At 41.0% G+C, this 16,808-nt stretch overlaps 1 protein-coding gene across 2 annotated transcripts in view; it reads right to left on the bottom strand.

The window, feature by feature from the left end:
- The window catches only part of scai (suppressor of cancer cell invasion), a 136,695-nt gene that overhangs the window by 61,295 nt on the left and 58,592 nt on the right, over positions 1–16,808 (bottom strand). For both annotated transcript variants that reach the window (XR_004566083.1, XM_034192575.1), the window contains exons 4-6: positions 9,487–9,573; positions 5,428–5,526; positions 2,156–2,252 (exon numbers count right to left, since the gene is read on the bottom strand). Coding sequence is in view for 1 of the 2 variants with exons in the window: in XM_034192575.1 (XP_034048466.1) it covers positions 2,156–2,252; positions 5,428–5,526; positions 9,487–9,573 (283 nt within the window). In the remaining variant the exon portion in view is untranslated. The remainder of the gene's footprint in view (positions 1–2,155; positions 2,253–5,427; positions 5,527–9,486; positions 9,574–16,808) is intronic.

Here is a 16,808-nt window from a genome sequence, read left to right as displayed (position 1 = left end):
ATACATATAAACATATACAATACAATACCATATACATACATAGAATATAACAATATACCACACACATACATATACATACATATACATTATACATACACATACTATACCTACATACACTATACATAAATACATATAATACACATACATATATACATATATATACATATATATACATATATACATATATATACATATATACATATATATACATATATATATATATATATTCAGTGTTCCTTTCATACTTGCAGCTGCGTGTCTTCGCTTTTTAATGTGTGCACACAGTCGCGTGTACCATGCTGCTATTAAACCAGTTCAGTGCTATTTTCTGCCTCTGTGGAAGTGCGCGCTGTTCTCTACTGCAGGTCTGGTGTGGCTCAAAAACAGTCATTTAACAATTATTATTATTATTTTTTTTTTTTTCTTGGTGGATCACTTTCATTGTGTCTAGATGCTGCTGAGTCTGGCTGTGGTAAATGCTGCCCTGAATGAAATGCTGTGACTCGTTAAACTTTTAAACCTCCGGTTCCTCCGATCAGGTCCGCTGATTTGATCAGACCTGATCAATCAGGGTATTTGATGAGCGGACCGACATGCAGCGAGTGCGTGTTTATTTTAAAGAGTCACAGCTCTTTTCAGGTTTGATCAGACCTGATCAATCAGGGCGTTTGATGAGCGCACTGACATGCAGCGAGTGCGTGTTTATTTTAAAGAGTCACAGCTCTTTTCAGGTTTGATCAGACCTGATCAATCAGGGCGTTTGATGAGCACACCGACATGCAGCAAGTGCACGGTTATTTTAAAGAGTCACAGCTCTTTTCAGGTTTGATCAGACCTGATCAATCAGGGCATTTGATAAGCGCACCGACATGCAGCAAGTGCATGGTTATTTTAAAGAGTCACAGCTCTTTTCAGGTTTGAACAGACCTGATCAATAAGGGCATTTGATGAGCGCACCGACATGCAGCGAGTGCACTTTTATTTTAAAGTCACAGGTGTGATCAAACACAGAGAAAGAAGGAGGGAGAGACAGAGTGAGAGTGAGGGAGAGCGCGCGCGAGAGAGAGTGAGCGACCGATCTGCTATTTCTGTTCTGTTTCTGGATTTTTGAGTTGAGGTTCAATTCCCTGTTCTGAGCACACACACAGGTGCAGTGGGCTGTGTGATCATTTCAGTTGATTCCTCTGTATTCACGCACTCAGTTTTTGGTTGTGTACAGAAGCGCAGTGTTGCACAGACTTGCATGCACTAACGCTGTGCTGCGCAGACCTGCTTCAAACTGTGTCCAGCGCTCTACGCCGAAGAAAATTAAACATGTTTAATTTCTTCCATCCTACACACGTAGCCCTCAACATACTGCTGCGTAGGGAGAAAAACTCGATGTAGAGCTGCTAAAAGTGGGCGCAGAACTGCTCAACTAAGCGTAGACGATACGCTGCAATTAGCAGCTCTACGAATACGCCAATGTGAAAGGGGCTTTAGGTTATGTGTGAGGCACATGTGGGGGTGGGTCAACAAACAAAGACTAAATTATTGCCTTAACATCTGGATCATTTTCACCACAGTTCAGACGCTTGACTGACGCCAGCCAATGTCAAGGTACAGACTTGAGCAAACGTGATTTGAAAACAGTAGTTGTGGTTTTATATCTCTGAAGGGTATTGCAGAATTTCCACCAATACCAATCGTGAATTAGTCACACACACATCAACTTTCAGCATGCATGATAAACTGGACAGTGTTATGTGCATTTTAGATTGTTTCGATAGTCTACTTGCAACAATAATAAGATAATTTTTTCCTGCACATGCATGAAGATCTGCATCTATTAATGTATGAACAGAAATGAATGCAATACAAGGGATCACATCAATTACCAATTTTGCTCTTTGACCAACACTTGCACTTGAAAAGAAAAAGGATAAAATCCCTTGAGATCAAAAAGGCATTTACCCAAGAAAATTAGCAAAGTAACATCTGTAAAACTGTGGTTACTGTAAATGCACCATTTAAACAGGAAGAAAAATGATTAGCTATTTTGGAGTGTGATATTAACTTCTCAAAATGCAAACATGAATGAGACAAAAGTGAAACTGTGTTTTGTAATCCATGGTATGTGTAGTTCTTGTCAAAGCTAAAAGATCGGTGCCCATACCTTAACCAAGACTTTGACTAGGTCCATCTGGTTCAGCAATAAACAGACGACGATGTAGCGAGCATAATATCGTAGTTTCTTCACAACTAATTCAGGTCTTTAAAAAAACAAAAAACACAAGATAACATGAAATTGGAAAAACTAATCTAATCGATTCCACAACAGTCTGTTCTGTTTCAATCAATGCAAAACAAAGGTAACATGAAATTGACACTTTAACCTTGTAGAAAAGTTCAACAACAAAATTATCACTAAGGTTCTTGTGATATTTTAGTGGCAGGAATATTACATTCCTGACTGTACAATTAACAGAATTTCTCACTAACGGACATTTCATTGGTTCTTTGCTGTATATTAAGCCCCAGCAGCCAACACAAATAATATGTTGAGAAAGTTGACCAGGAGATATATATATATATATATATATATATATATATATATATATATATATACACACACACACACACACACACACACCAGTTCCTTATCCACTGAGCTACATTGCTCATCAGACCTTGCTCCTTCTTCCATGCTTACCCAGTTTTTAGGAACTGCTTAGTTCAGACATCATATAGTACCATGCAGCTTGAATTTCTTTTTGTAAATGACGTCCAAGACATATTCAATGATTTGGAAATGTTCATGTATTCACCCCCTGGTTGTAAAAGTGATGATTTGTGTTAGACTTAAGGGGGTAACTTAAGGCACCTTGACACTTGCACAAATTTGATCTACGCTGTGCCAATGCATCCAGCTTGACACCATGCTATATAAAATAATCACTTTGTAGCTGATGACATTTGCTCTCAGCAGTTGGCTAATCAAACAATTCTGATCACTTCCAGAATCATACAGAAATGATCTATAGCTGTAGGTTGTGTTGTGCGGTGGAGAACACATTTGGAAACTTATTTCAAAAGTATAATTTATCATATTTATATTGTAATGGTTTGATAAAACGGTTGCATTTTCATTCCTTCTCATGAGTTAGATCATGTATCTGTAAAATCATGTTCATTATACATGTAAGATCTCATCATAATCGTTACGATGTCCTGCGCGCAATGATACACAGTGACACAGTGTTTTTGAATAGGTTCCGCAATGTTCATAACTAGTTCACAAAATTAATGCATGCCAGAAGAGTTGAACATTTCAAAACTTTCTTTGCGTTTATGGCGCACTTACTCACTGGCATCCCAAACTGCATGCCAGTACAGGGATAAAATTTAAGTGTCAAGGTACCTTTATATACCCAGCCATTTTGGCTTAGATATTTTCCTTAATTTATATCATGTAGAGAGTTGTTGTCAGAGGATTATTTTAGAAATTTAGAAACTTTTTTGGGGGGGGGGGTCAGTACAGTTTACTGGCACTGTACCTGCTCTAAGGTAGATTAATGTAAAATAAGCAAAGTAAAAGGTTCCAGGAATGTATAAATGAAACAGTAAAACAAACAAAATAACCATTTAAGTTTTTTCTACGCAGGTTGAAAAAAATTGTATTCTATTTCACTATTTTACACCCTCCACCCCACTTCCAGGAGTTTCAGTTTATTTTAGAAAGTTTTACTTAGTTGACACTAATAAAGAGATAAGATGATGTTTGGATTCTGAAGCCTTCTTTACTCCACTTGATGAGCTACACATGGTGTTGGCAATTAGATCGCGCCACGTAGCATGACATTTATGTGTCAAAGATTTTTTGATCATTTCAAAATTCTCTGTGCGTAACAGCACACACCGGTGCCCCCTCGCGTCCTGTCTGCACCAGTTAAAGGCAAGTTTACTCTCCAGCACGACACAGGCCATGCTAGTGCGTGAGTCAAAGGCATGCTCGTGTCAGGGGGCCTTAAGCTTGGTCTGGATGTTTTAAAAAGTCTTTAAACAGTGTAGTCCTCATGAATACATCTTGACACTTGTTTGATTGTGCTCCATCAAGGTAAAATATTGAAGCAGAAGCATTTGTTGCAGTACTGGCTGAGGGCACAGCAGGCTACAGCTTACTTTTTTTGTCGGGCGGCTTGCTAGGTCTGCACTTTATAAGCAGGGCAGGTTGCCAAGTCTGCACGTTATAAGCCAGCCAGTTTTATTTTTTACTTAGCCTTTATTTAACCAGGTTAATCCCATGGAGATTGAGATCCCTTTTACAATTTAGACCTGAACATTTCTTAAAATTTCTAATTTACCTAACTTGCATGTCTTTAGATGTGGGAGTAAGCCAGAGTGCCCGGAGGGAACCCACGCAAACACGAGGAGAACATGCAAACTCCACACAGAAAAGGCAGAGGTGGGAATTGATCCCATGACCTTCTTACTGTGAGGCAACAGTGCTAACCACTAACCCACCATGCTGCCCATTGCTGCACAGTTGCCAGGTCTGCACTTTATAAGCCAGCCTGTTAGGAGGAAAGCCAGAGTAATCAGTTTCATCCCGTTTTTTTCACTGTTTTTGAACTGCAGGTGATCGTAATAGAACAGTGTCCTGTGAAATAGGGATGTAAGCACATATAAAGTGTTATCTCAGATATTTGTAAAAAATGTTCAGAAAGCATAGAAATGGTCAGCCCACAGTAACTAGCAGGCATTGTGCAGAGTTATACACAGTTTGAAGCTATGGTGATAGAATACACCACTGTGACTGGACAAATTTAGTTGTGTGGACAGGATTTGGCACAGCAATTGGTAGAGCTCTTTTTTTTCCACGCATTTTTTGAGTGACAAATTCTACCAGCATACTCAGATGTCAAAATTAAAAATGCGTACAGGTTGGTATGTCTGTTTTTACAGCTGGTTTTCTTTCGACCAATCAGGAGGGGTTGCATGTGGACACAAAACAGTTTCAGTTTTCAGAAACTAAACCTGCTTTCAAACAGTGAGTCCATCAATTAATCAAGAATTCTCACCATTTACTCATTGGGAAGCTCACAACAAATTCATGATAGTAAACAAGAAAAAAAAACTTTTTCTACCACTTAGAAAACAAACCTGAAGGAAAACATAAATAAATAAAATAATCTACAATGAAGACCAGTTACAGTGATGTTGCACACACCATCCCTGACTTACTGTGTCAGTTATGGTTAAACCATTTTAAACCAATGTTCAGAATATTTTTTTTTCCTGCATATCGTGCATTTCTCAGGTGATGATCAAGAGTTATACTTCAGTGACCCATTATATACCAAAAACGGGCATGAAGTTCGGATAACTTGAAGCAGACACCTGCAAGATGCTAAGAAAAAAAGTTTTAAGGGCTTTTCCTGAACTTACCTGTTCTCTTTATTGACCTGATAGTAGTAGGATCGCTGACGAATGGCTGAGTAGAATGAAAAGGCTTCATTTAGGTAACTTGTTTCTGAGGTACGAAGGCTGTTAAAAGCAGAAGGGGAAAAAAGTGGAAATTATATTTGAGTGTTCTTGAAATTATATATATTATATATATATATATATATATATATATATATATATATATATATATATATATATTTGTGTGTGTGTCACTTTTTGTACTCATGTAAATGACACACTGAGATTTAGTCATCCAAGTAATTTCTTGTAAATTTTGTTCATGTAAACAAAGCTACTGTGCTCCATGTGGTGATATTCTCCAGCAGCAATTCTATGTCAGCGCGCACACACACACACCTCACCATGCAAAGTCCTCAACTGCACACCGGCAACTTGGGGATTTTCAGGTCTGACAGGGATTTGAACAGAGGACCATCTGGTCTCCACTGTTTGAACCACTTGACCACCCCCAACTGGTCAAAAGCTCCTCAAAGAAATTCTCCAAGGGGTGGACCATTAACACTCAGATGTATACATGATCAATCAATCAATCAATCAACTTTTTTCTTATATAGCGCCAAATCACAACAAACAGTTGCCCCAAGGCGCTCCATATTGTAAGGCAAGGCCATACAATAATTATGAAAAACCCCAACGGTCAAAACGACCCCCTATGAGCAAGCACTTGGCCACAGTGGGAAGGAAAAACTCCCTTTTAACAGGAAGAAACCTCCAGCAGAACCAGGCTCAGGGAGGGGCAGTCTTCTGCTGAGACTGGTTGGGGCTGAGGGAAAGAACCAGGAAAAAGACATGCCGAGAAGGGGGGCAGAGATCGATCACTAATGATTAAATGCAGAGTGATGCATACGGAGCAAAAAGAGAAAGAAACAGTGCATCATGGGAACCCCCCCACAGTCTACGTCTAAAGCAACATAACCAAGGGATGGTCCAGGGTCACCCGATCCAGCCCTAACTATAAGCCTTAGCGAAAAGGAAAGTTTTAAGCCTAATCTTAAAAGTAGAGAAGGGTATCTGTCTCCCTGATCTGAATTGGGAGCTGGTTCCACAGGAGAGGAGCCTGAAAGCTGAAGGCTCTGCCTCCCATTCTACTCTTACAAACCCTAGGAACTACAAGTAAGCCCGCAGTCTGAGAGCGAAGCGCTCTAATGGGGTAATATGGTACTACGAGGTCCCTAAGATAAGATGGGACCTGATTATTCAAAACCTTATAAGTAAGAAGAAGAATTTTAAATTCTATTCTAGAATTAACAGGAAGCCAATGAAGAGAGGCCAACACGGGTGAGATATGCTCTCTCCTGCTAGTCCCCGTCAGTACTCTAGCTGCAGCATTCTGAACCAACTGAAGGCTTTCAGTTGGTTCAGTTGATCCCAGATAGTTTCCTTTGTTAGACAAATATTTTAACAAACCCCCCTGAAACTGCATATTATTGATTATTAAGCCAGTTATACTGCTTGAACTAATGTAACTAAATATTCTGAGTTTGCAAACAGCATTCCAGAATGCTTGTTAAAAATTCGCATTATTAATATGATATGATGTGCTTATTATTTATATAATCCTACTATGAATTTCCTGAAAAGGATTTAATGTTGATGGATTGTGTAAATGGTGAGAAAGAGCACGTGATAGAAAAAATGAGTACGACAAAAAATATATATATATTCGAAGGTAGAGGTTAATGTCAGATTGTTTTTTATGATTATACTAGTGCATGACTGTCAGGTAATATTAAATACTGACATGCAAATTCATGGATATACGAGGTCTATTAGAAAAGTATCCGACCTTATTTTTTCAAAAACCATATGGATTTGAATCATGTGTGATTACATCAGACATGCTTGAACCCTCGTGGACATGCAAGAGTTTTTTCACACCTGTCGGTTACGTCATTCGCCTGTGGGCAGTCTTTGAGTGAGGAGTCGCCCACCCTCTCGTCGATTTTTTCATTGTTTAGGAATGGCTCAGAGACTGCTGCTTTGTTTGATCAAAACTTTTTCAAAACTGTAAGGCACAACTGAGTGGACACTAGTCGATAAATTCAGCTGGTTTTCGGTAAAAATTTTAATGGCTGATGAGAGATTTTGGTCTGGTAGTGTCGCCGTAAGGACGGCCCACGGCGCCTGACGGCGATCTGCGCTTCGAGGCGGCAGCTCTGTTGACCCAGTAAGTCGTCAGAGAACAGAGAACTTTCAGAAGAAGTCGGCATGAGGAGTTTATTCGGACATTCCATTGTTAACGGACATCTTGTAATGAAAGAACGTGCGGGCAGAGTCGCATGTCGGCCGGACCCGACCGCGGGGGGTCGCGACAGGAAAAACACCTCCGTTGGAAATCTTAACGGACAAGTTGGAACATGCTCAAGCTGTTAAACAATTTCTCAGTTACTCACTTGTTGAAAGCCATCAAAAGCCGCCTGAATTTTACAAATGGTTTTCAACACGGAGGTGTTTTCCTGTCGCGGCACACACAGATTCACCAAGTCATCACGGAAACGACTCGGCGAATTTGCGAGCACGTCTTTCATTACAAAATGTCCTTAAACAGTGGAATGTCCGCATAAACTCCTCATGCCGGCCTCTTCTGAATCTTCTCTGTTCTCTCACGACGTCCTGGATCAACAGAGCCTTAAATTAGGATCATTTCAGCTTGAAACAGGCCGACGACGGCGCCTGGAAGCGCTGCAGGATGTCCCGCTCCGTGGGAAGTCCTTACAGCGACAGAAACACCCCATAATCTCTCATCAGACGTTAAACTTTTCACCGAAAACCAGCTGAATTTCTCGAATAGTGTCTACTCGGATATTCCTCACAGGTCCAGAAAAAAGTTTGATAAAGCAACGCGCACCGTCTCGAGCAGCGTGTGAAACAAAGGAATTCAGCCGAGAGGGCGGGACCACATCTCACTCAAGGCCTGCCCACAGGGAAATGACGTCACCGACACGTGGAAAAACTCACGCATGCGCACGAGGGTTCAAGCATGATTGGTGTAATCGCATGTCAATCAAATCCATATAGTTTTTTTTTATTTTTTATAAAACTGCCGGTTAGTTTTATAAGATACATCGTATGGTTGTATTTTTAATTTGTTAAAATATATTTCTGGCCTGGTGGGCTTTCTCCATGCACATTGGCTACAAATGAAAAATGATGAGGCCAGCTACAATGTGCACCTTCCCTACTGAATCAGCGGTTACAATTTTGTGGCATATATCGCTGATGAAACACTAGCGAGATATGTAGTGAACATGGCGCTAAAGCTGTAGAAATCGATGACATTTATCAATTTAACGTGACATGGCGCAAGTCACATGCCCTTCCCGATCTATGCATTTAAGTTCTGATTTTGAAAAGAAAATGTTAAAACAGAGGCCATACCACGTTACATTGATGTGGATTTGTCAACATTTATATAAAGATCATGATCTGTACATTATGATGGACGGAGAGCAGATTCTAAAGGCTGAATTACACAATTAAAGTGGAAAAGTTTTCTCAGCTGCTTACATCACTGTTTGTATGCACAGAGCATCTGTCTTTGTTGGGACCATGAGTCCTTGTATGCTAACATAAGTACACCATAGTCACAAGCAAAAAAACACCTTCTAATTTGAAAGAGCATGAGATTGATCACAACCTGCATTTGTACAATTTGTTCCAGCTCTGACAGGAAATGGCTTGTAAGGGGAAGAGAAATAATTCTATGTGACAAAAGTGGAAGTCTGAAATCTGAGACATTGTAGGTCAAGAAGGAGGTGGAGGGAGAAAAGTGACGCAGCAGGCAGGAATACATGTATTTCTACTGATCCTATGCCGAGCTGCTCTCTGGTGCCATTTTTTTTAAACATACATACATAGACAGACGTGTGTGTGTGTTACTAGATTATATGATTACAGTGTCTACAATACAATCTTCTCTGTTGTTGAGGAGAAAGTGAGAGTAACAGCCCATTTTAGCAGTAGACAACACCGAGGGAACACAGACAGTAAAGATGTGTGACTGACACACAGATGCCTTACTAGTAGTGGTAGTAAAGTTGTCCTATTTTGGATGCCACTTCCCCAATCTGCCATCTCTTCAAGCCATATCGACTGTCCAGGACCTGCCTGTCATTAAATGTGGGAGGGATGGGGGGAAAAATACAGTTTGCAGTGAGTCTATAAATGTCAATCAACACAATAACAGTGACAAAATGTCAAGTAAATGACTGACATGAACTCAAAAAAGAAACCTGATGTTATTTCACATGGTGGCTAAAACTTGCACGTTATGGCAAAATGAGTATAGAAATTATTTGGTTAGCCCCCACCACAGAAAGGAAAAATAAATAAATAAAAGAATATATCACACACATACACAAGCACACACACACACACACAAAACTGTATAGCTTAGAATAGATCAGCCATTTAAAGTCCAAGGAGGAACGAGGTCTTCAAGGAGGAAGAAGTACACTGCACACCAGACAAGCAACTAGTGGAAAAATCACCCACAACTCTTTGCTAAAGAATGAATAGAGCATCTTTTAATTTTGACCTCTCTGTAACTGTTCAACTGATCCCTACCTGGCTGCCTACTGAAAATTCAAATGGCCAATCATCTTTTTTTCAAAAGAGTAATGTCTAAGGTGTATTGGTGCAGAATTTGGTGCTTCTATCACCATTTCCAGGATTCCTCTGTAAATATTCTGTTATCTGCTGCACTACAGGCCAAGAAATGCAGAGCAAGATGTTTTCCCTAAATACACCTCCTAACTCACGGAGTGAGAGGGATAAAATAAATGAAATAAAATAAATAAAATAAATAAACAGAATAAAAAAGGCATGTCCAGGGCGCAAATTTAAAAAAGAAAAAAGAAAAAAGTGTACTCACAAAAAAAGAGATAACATATAAAAAGAGAATAGTATGTACAAAACTGCTGCTGTGGATTTTTCAGTGGCAGTGGATATTGCACACAAACAAATATTGCACTAATTTCAAGTGTGGCATGTGACCTGACTATCTGCTTCCAGTGGCATTCAAAGCTCCAACAGCAGTTGGGTAGAAACTGTGTTTCAATCTATTTGTACTTGCTTTAATGGCCCCATACCATCTGACTCATGGCAGCAGCTCAAACAGAGAGTGGTCAGGGTGGGAGGAGTCCTTTAGGATGGTGTTGGCTCTCCTGAGACATTAAAAGCCATGAAGGTCCCCTGGTGTGGGTAGAGGGCACCCAGTGATTTTCTCTGCCCTTTTGGTAACCCTCTGGAGCATCCTCTGTTGACCTGTTGCCCTTGTAAGCAAATTGGTATGGGTCTGAAGTGGGAGTGAATGACATTATGCGACTTCTAACCCATTTTTCAAAACACGGTGTGAGAGCAATAGGCTGGTAGTCACTGAGGCTGACAACAGACTGTGTCAGTGACCGGTTGAAGATTTTGGTGAAAATTCCAGTATGCTGGTCTGCACAGTCTTTCAGCACCTGTCCGGCTGCTCCCTTGTTTGCACTCGGGGTCACCACAGCATGCTGTGTTGTTGTGCTGTTCTGCATGCTGAATTGGCACAGGTTTTACGCCGTATGCCCTTCCTGACGCAACTCCACATTACATGGAGAAATGTGGCAGGGGTGGGATTTGAACCCAGAACCTTCTGCACTGAAACCAAGCGCATTAACCACTTGACCACCACGCCTGCTGCTACAGCCTTATTCCAAAATAGAGTAAATTCATTTTTTCCCCTAAAAATTCTACACAAAATACCCCATAATGACAAATGACATAATGACAAATTGCAAATTTATTAAAAATAAAAACTAAGAAATCACAAGTACATAAGTATTCACAGTCTTTGCCATGAAGGGCAAAACTGACCTCAGGGGCATCCTGTTTTCACTGATCATCCATGAGATGTTTCTATAGCTTAACTGGAGTCGACCTGGGGCAAATTCAATTAATTGGACATGATTTGGAAAGGCAAACCTGTCTACATACAAGGTCCCACAGTTGACAGTGCATGTCAGAGCACAAACCAAGTATGAAGTCAAAAGGAATTGTCTGCAGACCTCAGAGACAGGACTGTCTTGTGGCACAAATCTGGGGAAGGGTACAGAAACATTTTGTTCTGAAGGTCCCAATGAGCACAGTGACCTCCATCATCCGAAAATGGAAGAGGTTCGGAATCCACCAGGATTCTTCCTAGAGCTGGCCACCCATCTAATCTGAGCGATCAGGACAGAAGGGGTTCCAGCGTTCCTTTGTGGAGAAAGGAGAACAACAATCTCTGCAGCAACCCACCAATCAGGCCTGATAGTAGAGTGGCCAGACAGAAGCCACTCCTTAGTAAAAGACATGTAGCAGCCCCGGGGGTTTGCCAAAAGGCACCTGAAGGACTCTCAGACCATGAAAAACAAAATGCTCTGGTCTGATTAAACAAAGATTTTGAACTCTATGGTGTGAATACCAGGTGTCATGTTTGGAGGAAACCAGGCACCATCCCTACAGTGAAGCATGTTAGTGCCAGCATCATCCTGTGGGGATGTTTTCAGCAGCAGGAACTGGGAGACTAGTCAGGATTGATGGGAAAGATGACTGCAGCAATGTACAAAGACATCCTGGATGAAAACCTGCTCCAGAGTACTCTTGACCTCAGACTGGGGTGACGGTTCATCTTTCAGCAGGACAACGACCCTAAGCACACAGCCAAGATATCAAAGGAGTGGCTTCAGGACAACTCTGTGAATGTCCATAAAATGGCCCAGCCAGAGCCCAGACCTGAATCCGATTGAACATCTCTGGAGAGATCTGAAAATGGCTGACACTCCCCATCCAACCTGGTGGAGCTTGAGAGGTGCTGCAAAGAGGAATGGACCAAACTGCCCACATATAGGTGCACCAAGCTTGTAGCATCATATTCAAGAAGACTTGAGGCTGTAATTGCTGCCAACGGTTCATCAATAAAGTATTGAGCAAAGTCTGTGAGTACTTATGTACATCTGATTTCTTAGTTTTTGTTTTTAATAAATATGCAAACATTTAAAAAAATGTTTTTCATGTTGTCATTATGGGGTATTGCAAGTATAATTTTGAGGGAAAAATAAAATTGCTCCATTGTGGAATAAGACTGTTCACATAAAATTTGGAAAAAGTGCTATCAAATCAATTTTATTTATATAGCGCCAAATCACAACAAACAGTTGCCCCAAGGCGCTTTATATTGTAAGGCAAAAGCCATACAATAATTACAGAAAAACCCCAATGGTCAAAACGACCCCCTGTGAGCAAGCACTTGGCGACAGTGGGAAGGAAAAACTCCCTTTTAACAGGAAGAAACCTCCAGCAGAACCAGGCTCAGGGAGGGGCAGTCTTCTGCTGGGACTGGTTGGGGCTGAGGGGAGAGAATCAGGAAAAAGACATGCTGTGGAAGACAGCAGAGATCAATCACTAATGATTAAATGCAGAGTGGTGCATACACAACAAAAAGAGAAAGAAACACTCAGTGCATCATGGGAACCCCCCAGCAGTCTAAGTCTATAGCAGCATAACTAAGGGATGTTTCAGGGTCACGTGATCCAGCCCTAACTATAAGCTTTAGCAAAAAGGAAAGTTTTAAGCCTAATCTTAAAAGTAGAGAGGGTGTCTGTCTCCCTGATCCGAATTGGGAGCTGGTTCCACAGGAGAGCTGGTTCCACAGGAGAGGAGCCTGAAAGCTGTCTCCCATTCTACTCTTACAAACCCTAGGAACTACAAGTAAGCCTGCAGTCTCGCTCTCAGACTGCAGACTCTCAGACTTTATTTCTGTAAGATATTCCTGCAGTTTAACTAATTGGTGTGTGTCCTCTGGCTTCATGGATAGATAAAGCTGGGTATCATCTCCGTAACAATGAAAATTTAAACGATGCTTTCTAATAATACTGCCTAAGGGAAGCATGTATAAAGTGAATAAAATTGGTCCTAGCACAGAACCTTGTGGAACTCCATAATTAACCTTAGTCTGTGAAGAAGACTCCCCATTTACATGAACAAATTGTAATCTATTAGATAAATATGATTCAAACCACCGCAGCACAGTGCCTTTAATACCTATGACATGCTCTAATCTCTGTAATAAAATTTTATGGTCAACAGTATCAAAAGCAGCACTGAGGTCTAACAGGACAAGCACAGAGATGAGTCCACTGAGGCCATAAGGAGATCATTTGTAACCTTCACTAATGCTGTTTCTGTACTATGATGAATTGTAAAACCTGACTGAAACTCTTCAAATAGACCATTCCTCTGCAGATGATCAGTTAGCTGTTTTACAACTACCCTTTCAAGAATTTTTGACAGAAAAGGAAGGTTGGAGATTGGCCTATAATTAGCTAAGATAGCTGGGTCAAGTGATGGCTTTTTAAGTAATGATTTAATTACTGCCACCTTAAAAGCCTGTGGTACATAGCCAATTAATAAAGATAGACTGATCATATTTAAGATCGAAGCATTAATTAATGGTAGGGCTCCACTGTTATGAATACTTTCCGAATGCACCGTATATATATATATATATATATATATATATATATATATATATATATATATATATATATATATATATATATATATATATATATATATGTGTGTGTGTGTCCTCCAATGCATGGAGGGTTCCACCCAAAGTCCAGTAGCCTCAGGCTTGCAAGGAGGGAAGGTGAGGATTTGTGCTTGTCAGAGCCAGAATCCAGGATGAGATGAGGAGCTTCCATGAATACATCAGAAAGATGGCTCCCCGAGATCAGGTGCTACAAGAACGCCTCAGGCAGTTGAAGACTAATGGTGATAAGGAACAGGAGTAGGGGATATCATGGAAGACCAAACCCCTTTATGGGATGTATCATCAACAGTTAAAGGAAGTCGCTGACATCAAGAAGACCTACCAGTGGCTACAAAAGGTCGGTCTTATGGCCCAGTCACACGGCACTTAACGAAGGGTGACGAAGCCCTGACGAAACAAGAAATCTGGACTTTCGTTGACTGTCGTTGGCATCGTTTAACCTTCGCGCAGCTTCGTTCCTGCAGCGGGCACGTCGTCAGGATTTTTAAACTGTTGAAAAATTTGAACGAAGGGCAACGAAAACGTCAGTTCGTCTGTGTTTCGTTTTGCTGTCATTCTTGACGTTTTTTAATCGTTTGTGTAGTTTTTGTAATGTTATTGTTTAATTTGACTTTGTTGGAGCAGCTGAACATTTTCACACAGTGCAGAAGCCGGTTTGTGAGCACTGAGGCTGCTGCTGCGTTCATGTACCGTCGGAAATTACAGGGCAACTCAGCCTGCTTGCTTGGATTTTTTATCTGTGTGGGGGGGGGGGGGGGGGGCAGCTTCAATGGGCTCAGGCACCTTACATAGGCCAGAATTAATCTTTTGTGTGGATATAATTAATTATTTTGCCACAAGCAACTGTTGAATTTGAAACAACGAAAAAGATGTGTAATTTCCGATGGTACCTGAATGCAGCATCAGCGGCAGTAGGAGCTCCTGCGTGCGCTTATTATTTTGTATTAAATATAACAATATGTGTAGGAATGACAATCCAGTCCTTCTGTACATGTGGCAACAGGCAGATGAATCAAAATGATTATATAAAGAGCTGTTCTGGAAGGAAGAATTCACGTTGTGGATCAGTGATCAGCTGGTGGAATAACCGCACATGAGTCAATGCGCGCGTTCACACGCACTGATTAACTTACTGCTCTGATATATTCAATCATCTTTACACTTATATTTATATTTATTCTCCCTTTTGACAGTTTTCTGTTATAAATCAATATATATATATGGCTTAGACCATAATACTTTTTTTTTTTTAATTGGAGCACGACGGAGCGCGCAACGTGTGGACAGACAGTGTGGATTCTGATGATGATGGAGATGATCCCTCTTTTGTTCTGGATGAGGAAACAGAGCAGGTGGTCCATCGACATGCACACAGATCTCCACAGATTCTGTTTGCAGTTTCTCCAGGACTCAGGCGCTATGAGCTCCGTCCCAGCGCCGAGTCCTGGAGCAGACACGCTCTGCTTCAGTGGCTCCAGGCGCGTTTCGTCGAGATCGTGAGCTTCGGTTTTGTTAAGTTCCTCTTTCGTCCCTTTTGCGCTCTTGCTTCACAGACTGTTCGGTGATAAAAGCTCTTTCGTCCACCTTTTCTCAACGAATTGTAACATTTTTTACTTTTTCCCTTCGTTCAGGAATCGTCGTGTGCTATGTGACTGGGCCATAAAGGACAGCACAGATGCTCTGATCATGGCAGCACAACAACAAGCCCTAAGCACCAGATCCATAGAGGCAGGAGTCTACCACAGCTGACAGAACCCAAGTTGCAGGCTGTGCAAATGTGCCCCAGAGACAGTCTAGCACATAGTAGCAGGATGCAAGCTGGGACAGCACACACTGAGAGGAACAATCAAGTGTTGGGAATCATGTACAAGAACATCTATGTCACATATGGATTATAAGTCCCCAAGTCCTGATGGGAGACACCAGCAAAGGTGGTTGAGAAATCCTGTGAGACTTCAAATTCCAGATAGACAAGTAGCTGCTGACCAACCAGACACAGTGGTGGGTGACAAGGGAAAGAAAACCACAGCTGTGATTGATGTGGCAATCACAACTGACAGCAACATCAGAAAGAAGGAGCAAGAGACAATACAGAAGTACCAAAGGCTGAAGGAGCAACTGGAGCAGATATGGAAGGTAAAGTCCAAAGTGGCAATAGGAGCACGCTGACCTGTAACTCCCCCAAACTGGAAGAGTGACTCCAGCAGATTCCAGGCACAACATCAGAGGTCTCTGTCCAGAAGAGTGCAGTGGGGTGGGGGGATGTATTGCTATTATCATTACCTAAGCTGGAGATATCATATGTACATACAGTAGTGTTCAGAATAACAGTAGTGCTATGTGACTAAAAAGATTAATCAAGGTTTTGAGTATATTTCGTATTGTTACATGGGAAACAAGGTACCAGTAGATTCAGCAGATTCTCACAAATCCAACAAGACCAAGCATTCATGATATGCACACTCTTAAGGCTATGAAATTGGGCTATTAGTAAAAAAAAGTAGAAAAGGGGGTGTTCACAATAATAGTAGCATCTGCTGTTGACACTACAATCTCAAAACTATTATGTTCAAACTGTTTTTTTAGCAATCCTGTGAATCACTAAACTAGTATTTAGTTGTTTAACCACAGTTTTTCATGATTTCTTCACATCTGCGCTGCATTAATTTTGTTGGATTGGAACCAAGATTTTGCTGGTTTACTAGTGTGCTTGGGGTCATTGTCTTGTTGAAACACCCATTTCAAGGGCATGTCCTCTTCAGCATAAGGCAAC

The sequence above is a fragment of the Thalassophryne amazonica genome, chromosome 17 (assembly GCF_902500255.1).
Source record: "Thalassophryne amazonica chromosome 17, fThaAma1.1, whole genome shotgun sequence".
Taxonomy (NCBI): Eukaryota; Metazoa; Chordata; class Actinopteri; order Batrachoidiformes; family Batrachoididae; genus Thalassophryne; species Thalassophryne amazonica.
This window is presented reverse-complemented; position numbering and strand designations above follow the sequence as displayed.